Below are 17,848 nucleotides of genomic sequence, written 5' to 3' on the forward strand. Positions count from 1 at the left end.
AACAATGTGCTCAAAACACAGATTAAAAAGTTTATTATCGTCATATGTGATTTATGGATGGCATGAAGAAAAAAAACTTCCATGAATATCACATGTTTACTTTGAGTTACATCTGTGTTCCATATGGCCACAGCAATACATTTCCTAATGGTGTCTTCATGTCAGTGAATGAACCTTATCTACAGTAAGATGTAGTGGATATGCCTCTTAGACCAGAGAAATGGCATCGATTGGGGCGTTTATCAAAATTGTTATTAGCAGTCCTTGTGCTTAAATTTTCCCAAAACCTTGACATTTAACGAGAGAGAGGGTTAAGCTTTATATGAATAACACATTGGGGCAGAATGATCATTTCCATGTAAACAACGGATTATTTTATAAGCACATGGGCGTTAAAAGTGAGATGCAATAACATTTCTTCAAGGCACAATTTTGGGATTACTTTCGAAATGGATCAAGACCATATCCTCATGCTTTTGTTTTGCCACGACATAACGGAAAGGGGTGCTTTTCTTCTTTTTCTACTCTTTGCAAAACAGTTGTCCAAAAACAACTTCATCGCAGCACTACTGCCCGCTCCACACACTATCAGTTGAGGTGTTCACATGGAAGTAGAATGACTTGATGATGAGCATGTAACACCGAAAACATCCCACACAACATGAAGGGGTTATATACTACACAGGGGAAAAGAGGTACAGTATCTCTTCACTGAGGTTGTTTACACGGAAGGGAATCACATTTTGTATCCTCATCTATCATTTGTTACAGACGTGCAAGTTAAAGTGATGCTTATTACATTGCGAAGGAACTTCCAGAATCCCCCTGGTCTGAAGTCAAGGACTAACTGGCGGAAGTCGCTATCAAACTCTACAGTCTACTGAAATGACAGTAAAAAAAAAAAAAAAATCAAACGAGATTAAAAAAAGGCACATACACAGCGGCCAAGTCCGTCTTTCTTTGCGAGTCCTGTTTTGTTTTTGAGTCCGTGTGCTGTCGAGAGGCTAGCAGCAGAGTGCCGTTGTGCGGTTGGTTGCTGCCTTCTAAGATGGCTTCTACTGGTCGGTTGCCGTGACGAGTTCGAACCACTGCCTCAGTGCGTCACTCAGGGTCTCTGGCAAGGCGTGGACGTCCCTCAGGATCACGTAGAAAGGGAAGGGGAACTCTTCCATGTAGGAGCGGATCTCAGGCATCTCTCCTGGACCTTTGAAGATGGGCACCTTGATGTCCAGGATGGAATCCTGTCGAAAAATGACAAAGGAAACACCAATAGGAATATTTAAGGGAATAGTTCCATATGAATATCATATCTTGTAGTGATTTGATTATTCACATTAACAAATGTATCATGTACATTAGATGTTGCATTACCATCCACAGTCATTGATACATAACAGGGATTCCATCTAAACCAGCTTAAGTCCCTTACCCTGGAGTTTGGGTTGTCGAGCACCACGAAGATGACGAAGACGTTGGCGCTGCGAGCCGCCTGCACAGCCGCCGTCACCCTCTCCTTCCCCTCCAGGAAGAGTCCTCTGCCGTCCGACACAATGAGCAGCAGCTGGGCTGTCTCTGTGTGGGTATGTGTGAGGGGGGGGGGGCGAGAGAGAAAGAGGAGGCGGTCAGTTTACACTGGCACAACAATGGCCCTGGGTGTCTGTGTACAGGTTCCAGGCCTCTGAGCCGCAGAGGGAGAGCAGTGAGAGCTCAGATACCAGCTCTGATCTTCACCACGGCTCCATAGAGGGCATGTTAGCTTCACCAGGGGGCCACTGTAGCAGGAACAATACCCTGCCTTTGAATAACAGTCATTGTGCTCTGCTCCTCCCCTACTCTCCCACTGTTTCCCTCAGGGCTTGTTTGTTTGACATCAAATACAACCAGGGCACGGAACCACACAGGCTCAGAGTACGATGCAATCAGCAGGCATCGATTAATATGTAAACTCATTACTGTCAGGGATAGTGGGCTCTAAACCCACTTGAATACATTAGCAAATGAAGAACGGACTAGGGGAGGCCATTCTCTTGTACGGTAATCATATTAAACATTCTTATTGCATTGATCAAGTGAAAGGGAGCTTCTGCACCACCGCAATGCATTACCTGTGTTCATGGATCCAGGGCTGTGCTGCTTAGCTGCTACAAACATGTTGGCTGAGGTCTCCAGGAACTGAAGGACATGAGCACAATGTGGCGGTCAGTCTCAAACAAGAGTAGCCCACGAAATAGATGCGATCTAATATCACAGACGGTAAACAAATGGGCCTTGAAGGCGTTCAGTTCATGAAAACAAAGATATCAAGCACAAAAAAAAATAATTGTAAAAAAGCGGGACCCCACCTGGGCTATCCTGGTCTTTTTCTGCTGGAACTGACAGAGCCTCAGTATCCTGGCGCCAGACTGGTCGTTAAACTGTTGTTGGAACGGATGGAGCAGCTGCACCGTCTCACCAAAGCTGAGGTCACAACCAAAACATTTCACAAATGTAACAGCACTGTCTGGGGAAGAGCAACACCTGGACATAAATATTCATTTATCTACAGAGGGCCGCTCCTCTCACCTGCACACGGACACCTGCCCGACCTCCAGGAGAGTGAGAGCGTTGACAATAACAGACAGGGATTCAAAGGCCAGCTGTGACACACGGGAGACAGAGGTGAGACATTAATGAGACATTGTCTGTTTCCCAAATGGCATTCTATTCCCTATATAGGGCACTACTTTTGAACAGACACCTATGAGGCCCTGGTCAAAAGTAGTGAACGATGAAGGGAATAGCATGCCATTTGGGATTCATACATTGTTCCTGCAGCAAAATGACTAAGGCAACTAGACTCGGAGCGGCTGTTCGGGGGACCAAAAAGAGATAGTATTTGAAAATGATAATTTCATACCTTCATTACATTAAGACACAATCAGGTCTCTTTTTTATTTTATTTGTGAGAATACTTGATCAACAGATTTCCTAAATTAAACTAATTTTTAGCTTAATTCCTGGTGATTTGATTATTTTACTTTGCTAAAAACTTTGGGGGCAAATAATATCCCTTGCGGGTCAGTTTTGGCCCGCGCTCTATGGTTATTGTATCCACTCATCCCTCTGAGAAGGCCTACTGTACCTGTTTGGAGTGGTTGTCCACCATGCTGGAGGAGTCGTCCACGGCCAAACAGATCTGGTACTCTCTCTTGCTGGGCTTGGTCCTCCTCAGCCAGATCTTGTCTTTACGGAACTGACTGGCGATGTAAGGGATCACCTTCCGCATGTTCAAACGCTTCCCTGTGCGGAAGTCTCCTCTGTGACACAGCGAGAAAACAGAATACATTTTAAAGAGTGCTAATATTTGTACTGAGATTTTAAAAAAATGTAAAAGATAAAACATACAAATAAAAATGAATGAATGAATAGAAAAGGTTGCAAAAGCCTGTTCCTGTTCTAGCCTGAGTGTTGTCTAATAGTTGACCAATGACCATGCTCCCTGAATGATCGTCTAGGGGTTGCGGTAGGTACTCACTTGAGCTTGGCCGCCTGCGTGGGCTCTAGGATGAGACGGAGCTGCTCGCACAGCTGCTGGGACAGGGCCGAGGTCAACGTCTGGTACTGGTGCCACATGGCTGCCGCTGCACTCTCCTGTAGGTCAAGACCACGGCATGAGTTACACATCTTAGTTGCACACAGAGATCTGAACTTCGAGTGGTAGGTAATGGGAACAGAGAATGACAGGGTAAATAGTGTCCGGTATTAGGAATGTTTTGCAGGACATCCAAAGTGCTGGTACCTCCTCCCGTTCTCCAGGGGCCTGTTTCATCCAGGCTTCCAGCTGCAACTCCATCTCCCTCCTCAGTTCCTCTGGGTCGCGGACTGGGTTCTGGGGACACACAAGACATTCAGCTAATCTTATACAGAGCGCGCCAGAGCTTTCTGGCAGAACAGTTTCTTTAGTAGTAGAGCACAAAGCAGGTCTCGGATCATCTCCCGGTACCTGCAGTGTGTCCATCAGCAGCTCTGGGACGGTGTGGAAGGTAGACTCTGTGCTCCTCTCTGGGTGCTCCTCGTCACTGTGACCCTGTGTGTCTTTTGGCCTCTCCTCGTCCCCCTCACACTGCCTCTGAGCCTCCAGCTCTCCGCTGTCTAGACCTACGGTGGGGAACAGACACAGTAAGACACATTAACAACAGGCAAGCGCACGCAAACGCACACACACACACACAAGATGAGTAGATGGCTGGGGCACCTTTCTGCGATGCTCTGTTCGACTCCAGCTTCTCTGGCTTCAACTCCTGGGCCTCAACAGCCTGCAGGTCCTTTTCCTGCTCCTCTGTATCCATAGCAATGTCCTCATCCTCTTGGTCCTCCTCTTGGGGGGCTCCGGCTGGTTTCTGCTGGTCTGCACTGGCAACATCTGTAACATGTCAAGAGACACGATGGTTTTAGAACGTTACCGGCTGTCGTCTTCGAGGGCGAGGATAAAAGTGTGAAGTGAACTCCGCGGGATGGATATCTGTGCAGCTCAGTGTTCTTGTGGTGCGATCACTGCCTCACCGTATGTCTGCGTGTCGTAGGCCGTCTCTCCCTGTTTGATGTGCTCGTACAGGTCCGACTCCCGCTGGGCCTCAGTCTGGTTGTTCTCCTGCGTCTTCTCCGTACTGCTCTCCGCTGTTCGCAGGCGCTTGCTGATGCGCTCGTTGTAGTCGCCCGTCGAGCGCTCGTTGTCCGCCCGCCCAGGCTTCCTCTTGAAGCTCTGGAACAGCCAGGTCGGAATTAGAACCCATTTAGAAATATATTGCTCATCTTAAAACACACAAAAAAAAACGGATTTTGAGCCCGTTTTGAAATGTTTCAAAAATGTTGCAAACCCATTCCACAGAGGGCTGGAGTGTCTGTGGGTTTTTAGTTTTTCCCTTTCAATTAAGACCTAGACAACCAGGTGAGTGGAGTTCTTTACTAATTAGTGACCTTAATTCATCAATCAAGTACAAGAGAGGAGCGAAAATCCGCAGGCACTCGGCCCTCCGTGGAATGAGTTTGACACCGGGCCGGAGAGATTCGTTGACCAGACATACCTGTGTCTTGCTCTGGCTCTGTTTCTGAGAGGACATCCTTGCCATGAGTTTGGACTCGTGCCCCTCTGACTGACTGGCATCAGCTGCTCCGGTACCGTGCTCCTGGACAACAACACAACAAAACAAGAGGGTCAAATGTGTGGATTTAGACATTTACACGGGCTGTAAATGGGTTGGGCGAGGTGGGTGTGTACCTCTTTAGCTTGGTCTCTCTCAGATGCTTCTCCTGCCAGCTCCACGGCCGTCTCACTCTGGACGTTCTCCTCTCCCGTCTGACCGTCCGTGTTGTGCTCCTTCCTCTCTGCCGACTCTGGCTGCTCCTCATCCTCACCCGTACCCTCCTCTTCCTCCTCCTGTGGGCAATGACGAAGAAAGGCGTTAAACACCCGACTAGCAAAACTACCTGCTCTAGGTACATCTGAATCCCCAATGTGCAAGGTCTCTCCTCTTCCGCAAACAACCTTTGGTTTCTGGCCTTCGTTTGCAGGGATGGAGATGTCCTCCTCTTTCCCTGCCTCCCGTCCTTCCTCCTTCTCCTCCTCCTCATCCTCCTCGGGTGACTCTTTGTCCTCCTCTGTTTGTTCTCCTCCACCTCCCTCTTCCTCCTCAGTCTTGGGTTCCTGGCCTTCCTCCTCTCCTTGTTTGTCCGTCTGATCTTCAGCCATCTCCTCAGCTCCTCCCTCCTCATCTTTCTCTGCTCCCTCCTTCTCGTCCAGCTCCATGGGCTTCTCGTCAATGTCGAACGGGTTTTCCTCTGGAGGAAATAAACAATGGTCACACACTGGTTCTGTGGTGTCTCCACCTGTTTCTTTCAAATAGTATTTGTTTTCTTTCAAATTATTTAGCTGCGCTTCAAGGGGCAGTAAAGTTAAAAACACGATTGTCCTGTTTTATTAAAGATATTTCCACGTGCAGGTCAAAATAACACCGAAATTGATAATGCCATTTTTGTGTAAGATCTATTTTTTGGCCCATATCATGATGTCACAATGTGATCTGATTATAATAGACCAATGACTGTTCATCTGGGTAAGGGGGTGGGCTCTAGACCTATCAGCCAATCAGGGCTGTGTATGTAAATATCTTAAAATGTGTTTCCTCAAGCCCAGACGATCAGACTGAGCATTTCAAGGGCCAAAGGAGGATCAGGGAAATATATATTAAGAGTTATTTTCATTACATGAACACAGTAATTTATTAGACAAAGTGATTATTTAAAAATACAATTACAGAGACTGCATGGCACAATGGACCCAATACAATAGTCCCAAAGTGCAAACCCTGCCTACCTGGCACTCCAACACTGAAAGTATTTGTATGAAGACAAATAATATTTGAACCCAGGTATGTTCCTCTCCTCCCCTGTTGACCCCTGACCCTTGCTAAAGCCTCACCCTCTCCCTCTCCATCCCCCTCGTCCCCAGCCTGCTCCTCCTCCTGGTCCAGGTTGAGTTCATCAGGCAGGTCCATGACCTCTGGGTCAGGCTTCTTCTCCTGCTTCCCGTGGTACGGGTCCACCTCGTTCTCATCAAACTCCCGCTGGAACACAAAAACAGAAAAACTCTAATTAGATACGGTCTGGCAGTCCTGTTAAAACACACCCAGCTACAGCCTGAGATTTAGTGGCCGATTGCTCATTACACAGCCAGGGACAGTTTGACCAAACTACTAGTCTTTCGAAGTCAACATTGTTTCCTAGTTTAAGCTTACCTCGTCCCCTTGTTCGTTGATCTTCTCCTTCTCCTCCTCGTCCAACTGTTGGTCTTTGTCGTCTTTGTTCTGGTCTTTTTTGGGGTCTGCTGCATCCAGGTTGTCATCCTTGGCGACCAGTTCTGATTCCCCCTGAAGACAAACACAAGAACAATTACTAAACAACGAATACAGTAGCATGCTGACTGGTCGCAAGTGGTAGATACTGCACTCGCTGTCAGATATGTGAACAGTTTAAATCAAATTCTTTCTCCCCGTACCTGGTCCATTCCTTGGCCTGACTCCTCCTCGTTGTCACTGCCCTCCTCTTCGTCATCCTCATCCTCATCATCACCCCACATCCTCTCGTCCAGCGTGTCCGTCTGGCCCTCGCCCAGGTCACCCATCTTCTTATCCAGATCTTCATCCTCCTCTTTGTCAGACTCCTCCTCGTCATCTTCACCTGAAAAGGAATAACCAAGTGCTTTGCGATGTGAGACCAGGGTTGGGTTTATTAGGGCGTGCAACAGAAAACCGTTTTGCAACAGACAATGAAAAATGAGCGTTTTAATTGGACAAATTCGAGGTAGTCCCTTAAATGTTTCAATTTTCTCCCGTTGCTGCCTAATGAACATGACCCAGGAGAAAGTTCAGACTGCCATGAGGCTGTGTGCGTTAAGTGGTCCGTCTTCCCACCTGGCTCTTGCTGGTCTCCATCATGCATCTGGCCGTCAAAGTCCTCAGACATCTCGATGGCGTTGTCCTCCTCCTCAATGTTCTTCTTGTCAGGCTCCTCCTCCTTCTTCTTCTCCTGGCCTTCCTGGAACGTGTCCTCCACCTACGACAGAAACAACCATTTTAGCTAGCAAAACGTTATAACTTTTGGGGTGAATCCCAACTCTCACCAAGTATATTGTTTTTACTTAGTCTCCCACTGACATCAATACATGACTAAGTGAAAATAGACTTTAGTGGAAGTTAGGACTCGGCCTTTCACGCGCAACGCCAGTCAAAAAACATAGACCTTATAGTGTCTGCATTATATTGTCGTTCTTTTAGGCATCACCTGCTCTTCATTCTCGATCTTGTCGCTGACGTCTTTGGTGCCCTCTCCCTCTCCGATGCCACCGCCCTCATAGTCATGGAACTCTGTGGCCCCCTCTCCATCCCCTCCCTCCATCAGCTCCTGGGGTAGACAGAAGCCCTGCAGGACAAGACAACAGGACAATCAACCAGAAAAAAATAACTGCTGTACTGTAGGCACCATTGCAGCGTAGGTAACTTACCCAAACAGTAGAAATAAACAGGTACTGAAACTACAGTTTGTCCTAATGTTTTTCACTACTTAAATCAAATGTTTAAAAAAAGTTTCACAGAGAACCTGATAGTATGTTTTAAAGCAGATCCCAGTAGAATGGATACAGTACACTACCTTCTGGGCGAGCTCAGTGAAGATGCCGGCCAGGACAGAGAGCAGTTTCCCAGTGCTCCTGTGGGCTCCCAGTGACACGGCCAGGTAGTAGCGTACCAGCTCTGAGTACAGCCCCAGCATGGGCTCCAGACGCGCCAGCAGCCTGCACGCCTCACTCAGCTCCTAAACACACAGCACACGGGACAAAGGAGTAAAACAGAAGGTCAACGGAGACGTATGAATATCACAAACAAAGTATTCTGAAACGACAGGACATCATCGCTCAGAAAACCTCAGGAGAAAGAAGTAATGAACTCCTATGGCGACTTTGACATCGTTGGCGTCCTTACAGAACCGTTGCGTTTCAGTATTATATCTCCACTACACTAGAGGGCGGTATAGGCTACAGTATATGCTGTGTTGACTGCACCCACCTGGAGCTGGTGAGATGGACAGGAGTCTCGGTGGACTCGGAGTCTCTCCACTAGCTGTTCCAGCATGTCGCTGACCTCCCCCAGGGAGAGAGACGCCACCTCGGCTCCTAGCTCCTCCTCCAGCAGGATGCTCAGGTGACCAGGCTTCAGCAGGTCCTCCTGGGGCGCCTCCACCTCACCTTCTGGAACAGGCAGATTGGGAATGTCATTTCCTGTCCTATCAATGATCAACACACTTTACGGGACCCTAGGATCTACTGTATGCTGCTCTGTACCATCACTCATTCATATATCCTTATGTACATATTCCTTATCCCCTTACACTGTGTATAAGACAGTAGTTTTGGAATTGTTAGTTAGATTACTTGTTGGTTATCACTGCATTGTCGGAACTAGAAGCACAAGCATTTCGCTACACTCGCATTAACATCTGCTAACCATGTGTATGTGACAAATAAAATTTGATTTGACAAATAAAATTTGATTTGATTGATCACGTTAATAAATCTTGGCCCAGTCTCACTCTGGCTTGCTTGGTTTGCTTTTTAGACAGCTATTTCTCCTACAGTTCTCCAGCAATAAGCACACAAGGACACAAAGAAAAGCCCCTCCCAGTTTCAGTCCTTTTTCTTCTGTATGGTGCCTAGCGAATATGGCCCAGGTGTGTTATTGGAGGAAGACAGCAGGGGTCTCTCCTCACCTCTCTTGGTGTCTGTCTGCTCTTCTCCCTGCTGCTCCCCCTCCCTCCTCTTCACCAGGGTCTGCACGGCAACCAGCACTGTGTTGATGGCCTTTTCAAGTTCAGCAGAGAACTCTGAGCGGAATGTTTGCTGGTAATCTGAGGGGGGGGGTTATTTTAACAATGTAATAACACTGTGATACAATTTTAACACCAGTGTAATACCAATGGAATATATATATATATATTTTGAAACGGGCATTATAATATACATGTGACGGATTGATTAACTAAGCATGATCGGTCTGTTTTCACCTGTGTGTCCGTGGCCCAGGGAGAGTAGCTGGGTCTTCCAGGTGGTGAACTCAGTCAGGGCGGCCTCCACCTCTCCTCTGACGTACTGCAAGCTCCGGGTCAGCCCAGGCTGGGTGTCGGCCGTGCCCTCGGGGGTGGTGAACAGCTGCTCCACCGCGGGCATCTGTGCCGTCACGGAACCCAGCCGGTCATAGCCCGAGCAACACACAGAGAAGTGGCTCCTGGGGAGATGTGGAGGAAAGACATGAAGACCCAAGCTTAATGGTCTTATCTGTGTTAAGTTCCTGTTTAGTACTATCAGTATTCCTAATACTATCTTGTGCTCCTAGGCCTTACCAGGAGTGCAGCGCCCCCTGTGTGGACTGCAGTGCCACTGCATCCAGCTCCTCCTTCAGGCTCTGGGTTTGACCCAACATGTCCGCCACGCGCTGACTCAGCTGGCTCCAGGCTGGGTCTCCCCTCCTCAGCAGACACCCAGGGGGCTGCCTCTGAGACGCCAAGGGGGACGGGCACCTCAGGGTGGGCTCCCTCTGCCCGCCTGACCCGTCCGTCTGCTGGGGCCCCTCGGGGCAACACTGCAGCAGCCAGGAGAGCTGTTGGAGGAGGGTGACACACTGCGCCGACAGGCCCTGGGCCTTGATCACCCAGGCCTGGAGAGAAGCCTGGGGGGGGAGGCCACCAGCATCCTCACTGTGGGCCCGGAGGTGAGCCTGGATGCCCTGAACACTGACTGTTAGCCTCCTGCATGTGTTAGAGGATACAAGCCAAAAAGAGTGTTAGAAGGACAACTACAGATAGAGATACTCAAGTTGTCTCCCAAATAGAACCCTATTTCCTATATAGTACACTGATTTTGACCAGGGCCCGATGCGGAATAAGGTCCCATATAGGGAATAGGGTGCCATTTTGGACGCAACCATACTAAGAAACACACAGATCCTCTAGCCAAACTGTAAGCTCCGAGGAGTAAGGTCATAGGTTAGATAGAAGGTAAGGTTCACCTGTGGTGGACCCACTGCTCTGTGAGCTTGGCCAGGCGTCGCCTCTGTCTGAGCAGCAGCTTGAACAGGTGGGAGGAGAAGCCTCGGCACCGATCAATGTTCCCAATCCCCAGCTCCTGGAACACACACACACAGTTCAAACTACGTCACAGTTTTTCAGACGCCGTTAAGGCCATGGATATCTTATCATTTGGCACGTAACTCAGTGTTTTAGGCCCCATTTAGAACACACAAAATAACCAATATTTCGCAGTTGCAAATGAAGTCAACCCGTCGGTCGTTCCATTTCAGTCTTTCACCTTAGCAGCGCTCTGGAGAGCAGTCATCATGGCCGTTCTGCGGGCCCACGAGCGGTAGAAGTACTTCTGACAGCCGTCCCACGCGGCGTTCATCTCAGTAAACAAACTGAAACAGACATGGTTCCATGCCACAGTCAACCAGGTACTCCGTGACGTGCCGCACGGCTATTCAAAGTATAATATTTTTAACGTGTGGTGTGTAGCAGCCAGGTGGGTGCGTCTTGTCTTACCTGTTCTCCGCCTGCTCCTGGGTCCTGACTGCTGCCAGGGCGGTGTGCAGATCCAGCGGCTGCAGACACAGGGTCTCCTCTGGGTCCGCTGTCCTGTTCCAGTTCAGGCCCTTACGGTAGGACAGACCTGCACAAAGACAGCAGAGCCCCCGTCATTAAACGGCGGTCATAAAATACTGTACAGCATCAGCATCGCTGACATAAAGATGTACTTGGGATACAAAGTCTCTATGTGGAGGGACTCACCGATCTCAGCCAGCATCTTGAAGAGGTCAGACAGGGCCCTCTGCTTCTGCTGGAGGATGTGTTTGACCTCGGACTTCTGCTTCTCCTTCTCGGCTTTCAGGTTGATCGCGAGGCTCTGAAGGTCACGCAGGTTGCTGATGATCTCCCCTGAAATAAAAAACACATCTTTAGTCAAAACTATAATCATAGAGGGACTTTTCCCACAATCTAATACGAGGCAGTAGAACTTCAGCTTCTCATCCAAAACCTTTGATATCTTTTGTTTTTCTCATTGCCATTCGTGATGGATTCTCAACGAGGCAGCACAAGCAGACGCTTCTCATCTAGAACCTGTGAGAGGACATAGTTTTTCTCCAGCTCTTACCGGTGAAGACGTCCAGGTCCTCAGAGAGCTCGGGAAGGGGGTTCTTCTTCACCAGGGTCACACACATCTTCCTCATCTTCCTGGTGAGGAGGGGAAGACGGCCCTGCAGAGATGAGGGCTCCACACCCGCCAGGCCCTCTTCTGGGGACTCACCCTGTAACACACAAGCACAGTCATTGCCAACATCATCAGAATGTAATGAAATCGCTCTTTGTGGAGAGCAATACTGGTCCAAACTGTAATTTTAGGAGTCAGAACAGAACACTGATGTTGATGCCATAGTAATGGTGGAACAAACTCCCTCACGACGCCAGGACAGCGGAGTCAATCACCACCTTCCGGAGACACCTGAAACCCCACCTCTTTAAGGAATACCTAGGATAGGATAAAGTAATCCTTCTCACCCCCCTTAAAAGATTTAGATGCACTATTGTAAAGTGGCTGTTCCACTGGATGTCATAAGGTGAATGCACCAATTTGTAAGTCGCTCTGGATAAGAGCGTCTGCTAAATGACTTAAATGTAAATGTAATAGTATACATGCCATATTGACGTTGTATATTATTGCCACTCGTCTGTGTGATCCGAGTGATTGTGGCTAGAGGGTGGTTTGTACTGCACCTGTAGGTCTCTGGCCTTGCCAGGGAGGGCGTTCTTCAGGGCATGGTGAAGCCTGTGCAACGGGGTGTTCTCTTGGTTGGCATCCACACTGTCCAGGCTGGCACTGTCCCCCTGCTCCATCAGTGCCGGGGCACACGGCCCGCTCAGCGCTGCCTCAAACTTCTTCACAAACTTGAACAGGGTTCTGGGAAACCATAAGAGTGGTGGATATTGTCATGTATTTACTGGATGGGGATCAAAGGTCAAATGGTATGGCGTAACGGTCATTTTTTTTTAATACACAAGAAAATGAGGAACTTTTATTCAACAGGCAGTCTTACCGATGGGTCTTGTCCACCGACTGTTTGATGGACCAGAAACTGACGTCGTTCCACTTGGAGATCTTCACAAAGTCCTTGAGCTCCTTCTCAATGGGCTGGCGGAGCTGAGTGACTTTGGTCTGGATGCATTCTGAGAACTGCGTGTAGTACTTGTGCAGATTCCAGAGGAGACTGCAGAGAGTTTCTGTGAAAGCAGGAAGGACTTCCTAGTCAGGACTACATCTGCATGTTTGAAAAAGGTGAACACCAAGTCAACGGACTTAGCGCAGACTACAGTGTGTCTGTAAAAGTATGCATGTGAGGGGATGCTGGGTTGGGTCCCACCTTGTCCGTGCTGGCTGGGGGCCAGGAGGAGGTGGCAGTGGAAGCTGAGAAGCATGGCCAGCCGCGTGTGGTACTCCCCTAGCGTGGAACCCTCCATGAAGGCCTGTAGCGTGGACGACACCGTGGACAGGGACAGACTCTCCAGAGACAGATCGCCCTCTACTGGAGACAAGAGGACAGGGAGAGTTAGCTGGCTAATACTCCAGTGTCCATTAGGGCATGCAATGGAAAACGGCGTCAAAACATTTTTTTTTCCAACGGAAAAATTGGACAGGTCCAGGTAGTCCCTTCCTTGTTTTAGTCTGTTTACTTCCGTTCGGTACCGTATGAATGTCACCCAACAGTTTCATACCTGTGCCGGTGTCCATCCTCTGCTCCTCCAGGTACCTCTCAACCAGCTGGTAGAGGGAGAACCAGTGCTTGGTGGATCTCTCTGTGTGACGCTTCAAGGCGTTGTCCAGACTGCTGGACCAACAGCTGTTGACACATAGAAATAAATAAAGTAGAAAGACCTTAAAGTCTAGCGGGTTGTGGGAAACCGGATCCATTTTTCTCCCATAGTGTCAAAATGCATGCCAATTGCCCACCACGTCTACACTACAATAACTCTTAACAGAAAATGATACGCATGATGAGGAAGATAAAAAAGGTAACAGTATCATAACCAGGAGTGTAACCCTGCCTGCCCGCTGTTCCTTACTTGAGCTCCAGTTTGCGCCACAGGATGATGAGGTTAGTGACAGGCTCCAGCTCCCTCCTCAGAGACACCTTGCGGCTGGCGTTGTTCTCCCACTCCTGAGGAGGGCAAAGAGGGTGAAGTTAGAACAGGGTTAGGGCCATTATAGGAAGAGATGGCCCTGCATCCCAAATGGCACCCTATTGCCTTTATAAGGCTACAACTTCTGACTAGGGGTATGGAGCCCGGTCGGCTCGGGGATTCAAACCAGCGACCTTTCGGTTACTGGCCCAACGCTCTTAACAGCCAGGCTACCTGCCGCCGCTGGATAGCCTGGTCACACGTCTGTTTGTATGGTTCTTGCCATCTCCTATAGTCAGCATAAACATACTGCACAAACATACTGTATCTAGGACCAGGCTAAGAGAGGGAGAATAACAGCAGTAGTGGCAAGGAGGACGCACCTGGGCTTTGCTGAGCAGGATCTCCAGGCCGTTGAGGAACTTGGCCAGTGGGCTGGCCAGACTGAAGCCCATGATCCTCTCCATCACCACCGTCAACTGGAACAGAGAGACGGAGACAAGCTCAGCAACACTAAACACATGAATGCTTACTGACGCTGGTGGCAGGATGCAGTAACCTACTGTTAGGTTCTTGTTTTATCAGAGTCAATAACTCACGGACACTACAGACGCTTTAACCAAGTTTACTTCTTCCCAAAAGGGTCGTGACAGCTGTAATTCAGACAACCAGACATTTCTCACCATCACAGGTATGTATGTATGTATGTATGTATGTATGTATGTATGTATGTATGTATGTATGTATGTATGTATGTATGTATGTACATATATATACACACACACACACACACACACACACACACACACACACACACACACACACACACACACACACACACCTATTTATATATATCCCATTTAAGACACTCCTCCTTCTCTCCAATCCTTACATCTTATGGTTAAACAGGAAGAGGGTAGTAAAACCTGTATTACTCCCTTCAGGGGATCTGACCTGACCTCAACCCCTCCTTCGCCTAATCCACAGATGTTCATCTGCTTCCCGTATAGCAATCCTTTGATCTCCGTCCACCCAGCACATTCCACAGCCACTCTGTCTTTCTACAGATCTCACTCCTTAATATACTATGTGTCTGATCTATCGTGTCTTTAATATCTCAACGTTCAACATTTAGAATCCAACCCCATGTTAAATTTCTCTCTTGTGAAAGCCTTTGGAAAAAGTGGATTAAGAAACAAGTAATATTCATTCAAAATAGCACTCAACTACTAAGTTCAGCAAACCCTTACATGGGGATATGAGATACGAGACACTTATAAGCCCATAGGTTGGGTCACTCATGGTTCTTACCTGCACTAGGGCAGGGTGCTCGGGCCACTCCTCCAGCCTCTGTCTGACAGCCAGGGCCAGCTGTTCCAGTACAGGCAGACACAGGCGGGCCTCGCTCATGTTGGGCTGCTGGTAGAAGTCATAGGGCCCGTCTGGCTGGAGGGTCAGGCCCTGGGGCCCCGGGGTCCCCTGGACAGTGTTCTGGAGCAGGGCGCTGAGAAGCAGCTGGGTGCCTGTCATCTGCTGGTCCATCTCAGAGTCTGAGGGCCACGCGGGGGAATACCGATTTAGACAAAGTCGTAAACATTATAACATACCTGTAGGAAGGGCTTAAAAGTCCCGACACCTCTCAATTTCAGGTTTTGTGTAATTGTGTAGATATAAATACAGACATGGCATGACTAAGTGTCCTACCCACCCATGAGATGGTAGAAGCGTGACATCACAGGGGCTGTGGTCTGATAGGAGGAGACCAGAGCTCGGATGTGATCTCTGCTGTGAATGGCTGGAGCACTGGCCTGGTACCACAGTGATTGGGTGTAGCCCAGACAGAGGCGTTGATGGACCTGTACCACAGTGTTCATACAGGCTGGAGACAGGCAGCCAGCTTCGCTGGGATCTTCGGTCACTTCCTCCTCCTCTGGCTCTCCCCTGTCTGCCGGTCCTTCCAGACTGGGCTGGGCAGTGATGTCAGAAAAGTCCTGAGGAGAGAGACAGAGAAGAGAAAGTGAGAGATGAGAGAGAAAGTGAGAGAGACAGAAGAGAAAGTGAGAGAGAGTTAGAGAGGCAGGTTGTTTACGGTTGCAAAAGTTGACTAGGTGATAGTGAAATGTAACAAACTAAAGAGAGATTACATTGGATCCATTGGCTAGCCCTGACGTGACTGTACCTTGTTAAACTGGGGGAAGCAGCGTCTGAAGTCTCTCTCCTCTTGCTCGTCTTCGCTCAGGCCCGTTCCGTGGAGTCTGCTGCGGTGACGGTACAGACTGGCCTCGAGCTGCTCTCTCTCCCGTGCACGTCTTTCCTGCTCGTCCCACTCGTTCACCAGAGCCTGGACATACCGCATGACAAACAACATGAACACTGGTTGGTCCACCTGACTATCAATCAATAAGATCAACAAAAGCCAATCAAAAAGTCGACATCCAATGTTATCCAATCAAAACGTGTGACGCCCACCTGACAGATGTGTCTGAAGAGTTTGAGTGTGTCCTGGCTGAGCTGGCCTGTGGAGAGGGCGTGACACTGCAGGTACAGCAGAGCGTTCAGGAGTAACGTCCCTGGCTCTGGGACCACGTGATCTGGGTCCGGCTGGGGCAAGAGCTTCCCTAGGCCCCTCAGAACATCCATGCAGCCCCTGGAGCACAGGTAGTCTGCCCTGGCCAGGTAAGAGGGCAGGCTGGGGGAGATGGAAGGGAAGGCCAGTAGGCAGGACACCAGCTTGGGCAGGCCAGGAATGGGAGTTAGGGAGGAGTCCACCTGGGATGCCACCAGCCTCATGCCGTGCCGGAGCTGGAGGATGGCGGTCCTCAGGGGCCCCACCACGTCAGGGTACAGCGGGTACTCCTCCACCAGCCTCTGGGCGAAGCGGTGCTGCGATGCCTGCCACACAGCCTCCTCCTTCAGCAAGCTCTGAGTCCCCGACCTGAATTTGGGGCCACTCCCCTGGAGGGCTTTCAGCAGGTGGGAGAGCAGGTCTTCCACAGCGGCCGGCTGGCCGATGCTGCAGAGGTAGTGCTGCAGCTCCTGGAACAGCCTGCCGTACTGGGGCTCGTTGGGCCTGCAGGCCTGTTTCCTGGAGAGCTCTGCTATCTGCTCCTTCACCTGCTGCATACGGATCCACAGGTACCTGCGGACACAGAGACGATGACGTTTAAAAAGACCCCATCTGGCAAAAACCAGGCAACCAGAACATATATTGCCATGGTGTCTGTGGACACGTTGAGTTCTGATACTGTGGACGGTTGTTCACCTGATGCGAGGATGCTGGAAGCCGTCGGTGGTGCTGCTCTCCTCCAGCTCAGCTCCGGTCAGCAGCTGAGAGGACAGACTGCGTCCTCGCCACTCCTCCTGCAGCAAAGCCAGCTGGGAAAGAGAAGAAAGGGGCACTGTCAACGTCACATAATAGGGGAAGAGAATGACCCTCAACTCCAATGTTAAAAAAAGACCAGAGAAATAATATCTCCTGTCATTACTACACTCTACAAGGTTGAATTCAGAGACTGCTGGATTCAACTGGATTCAGAGACTGCTGCATTGACAGTGGCCCACCTCCTCCTGGGCGTAGTCCAGCTTGTAGGCCCTCTTCACGGCCGGGTCGAAGATGGTCTGTGGGGTCCAGGTCTTAATCTGCAGCAGGCCCATGTTGACCCAGAAGACCCCGGAGCGGACCAGCTGGCTGAAGCCCTGGACGCGGATAGAGCCCTGGACCCTGTTCTGGACAAACTGCTGCAGGCAGGTGAGGAGGGCGTCCAGCAGGCCTTCGGGGAGCAGGTTGGGGGGCAGGAAGTCCCTGAGGGCGGTCTGGACCTCCTGGGCAGCTACCAGAGGGTCCTGGTCCTCCACAAGGCTCTCGCAGGTCTCGGTGTAGCCCTCCTGCAGCCCCGGGGGGAGCAGCTCTGAAAGGGCCTGTAGCTGCCTGCGCAGCACCACGCCCTGCAGCCGCAGGTCAGTTCTCCTGAGAGAACCAACAAAGAGAGGGTGAGACAGAGATAATCTAGAGTCAAATGGATATCGATAGTAGGCCTTGTAGATATGCACCAAAACCATAGATTGTGTGCACCACAACCATAGATTGTGTGCACCA

The 17,848-nt window shown here is 49.6% G+C and overlaps 1 protein-coding gene across 2 annotated transcripts in view; it reads right to left on the minus strand.

The window, feature by feature from the left end:
- Positions 1 to 16: 16 nt before the first annotated feature.
- The window catches only part of LOC118386725 (midasin-like), a 54,403-nt gene continuing 36,571 nt past the window's right edge, over positions 17 to 17,848 (minus strand). Inside the window, exons 61-101 of one of the 2 annotated variants that reach the window (XM_035774480.2) lie at positions 17,314 to 17,719; positions 17,015 to 17,127; positions 16,222 to 16,891; positions 15,932 to 16,093; positions 15,461 to 15,743; positions 15,064 to 15,302; positions 14,136 to 14,231; positions 13,696 to 13,790; positions 13,348 to 13,472; positions 12,996 to 13,154; positions 12,672 to 12,855; positions 12,352 to 12,535; positions 11,732 to 11,885; positions 11,368 to 11,514; positions 11,122 to 11,248; positions 10,892 to 10,997; positions 10,593 to 10,708; positions 9,928 to 10,332; positions 9,592 to 9,812; positions 9,298 to 9,435; positions 8,598 to 8,779; positions 8,185 to 8,346; positions 7,819 to 7,956; positions 7,449 to 7,590; positions 7,034 to 7,215; positions 6,774 to 6,905; positions 6,458 to 6,602; positions 5,525 to 5,817; positions 5,258 to 5,416; positions 5,064 to 5,165; positions 4,543 to 4,741; positions 4,235 to 4,402; positions 3,983 to 4,137; positions 3,779 to 3,868; positions 3,515 to 3,630; positions 3,122 to 3,296; positions 2,563 to 2,636; positions 2,343 to 2,457; positions 2,106 to 2,172; positions 1,430 to 1,572; positions 17 to 1,241 (exon numbers count right to left, since the gene is read on the minus strand). In XM_035774480.2, coding sequence (XP_035630373.1) covers positions 1,056 to 1,241; positions 1,430 to 1,572; positions 2,106 to 2,172; positions 2,343 to 2,457; positions 2,563 to 2,636; positions 3,122 to 3,296; positions 3,515 to 3,630; positions 3,779 to 3,868; positions 3,983 to 4,137; positions 4,235 to 4,402; positions 4,543 to 4,741; positions 5,064 to 5,165; positions 5,258 to 5,416; positions 5,525 to 5,817; positions 6,458 to 6,602; positions 6,774 to 6,905; positions 7,034 to 7,215; positions 7,449 to 7,590; positions 7,819 to 7,956; positions 8,185 to 8,346; positions 8,598 to 8,779; positions 9,298 to 9,435; positions 9,592 to 9,812; positions 9,928 to 10,332; positions 10,593 to 10,708; positions 10,892 to 10,997; positions 11,122 to 11,248; positions 11,368 to 11,514; positions 11,732 to 11,885; positions 12,352 to 12,535; positions 12,672 to 12,855; positions 12,996 to 13,154; positions 13,348 to 13,472; positions 13,696 to 13,790; positions 14,136 to 14,231; positions 15,064 to 15,302; positions 15,461 to 15,743; positions 15,932 to 16,093; positions 16,222 to 16,891; positions 17,015 to 17,127; positions 17,314 to 17,719 — 7,255 coding nt within the window. In that variant the 3' untranslated portion in view covers positions 17 to 1,055. Of the gene's footprint in view, positions 1,242 to 1,429; positions 1,573 to 2,105; positions 2,173 to 2,342; positions 2,458 to 2,562; positions 2,637 to 3,121; positions 3,297 to 3,514; positions 3,631 to 3,778; positions 3,869 to 3,982; positions 4,138 to 4,234; positions 4,403 to 4,542; positions 4,742 to 5,063; positions 5,166 to 5,257; positions 5,417 to 5,524; positions 5,818 to 6,457; positions 6,603 to 6,773; positions 6,906 to 7,033; positions 7,216 to 7,448; positions 7,591 to 7,818; positions 7,957 to 8,184; positions 8,347 to 8,597; positions 8,780 to 9,297; positions 9,436 to 9,591; positions 9,813 to 9,927; positions 10,333 to 10,592; positions 10,709 to 10,891; positions 10,998 to 11,121; positions 11,249 to 11,367; positions 11,515 to 11,731; positions 11,886 to 12,351; positions 12,536 to 12,671; positions 12,856 to 12,995; positions 13,158 to 13,347; positions 13,473 to 13,695; positions 13,791 to 14,135; positions 14,232 to 15,063; positions 15,303 to 15,460; positions 15,744 to 15,931; positions 16,094 to 16,221; positions 16,892 to 17,014; positions 17,128 to 17,313; positions 17,720 to 17,848 lie in introns of both variants that reach the window. The other variant, XM_035774479.2, reaches the window with a different exon arrangement.

Source organism: Oncorhynchus keta, chromosome 8, assembly GCF_023373465.1.
Source record: "Oncorhynchus keta strain PuntledgeMale-10-30-2019 chromosome 8, Oket_V2, whole genome shotgun sequence".
Classification (NCBI taxonomy): Eukaryota; Metazoa; Chordata; class Actinopteri; order Salmoniformes; family Salmonidae; genus Oncorhynchus; species Oncorhynchus keta.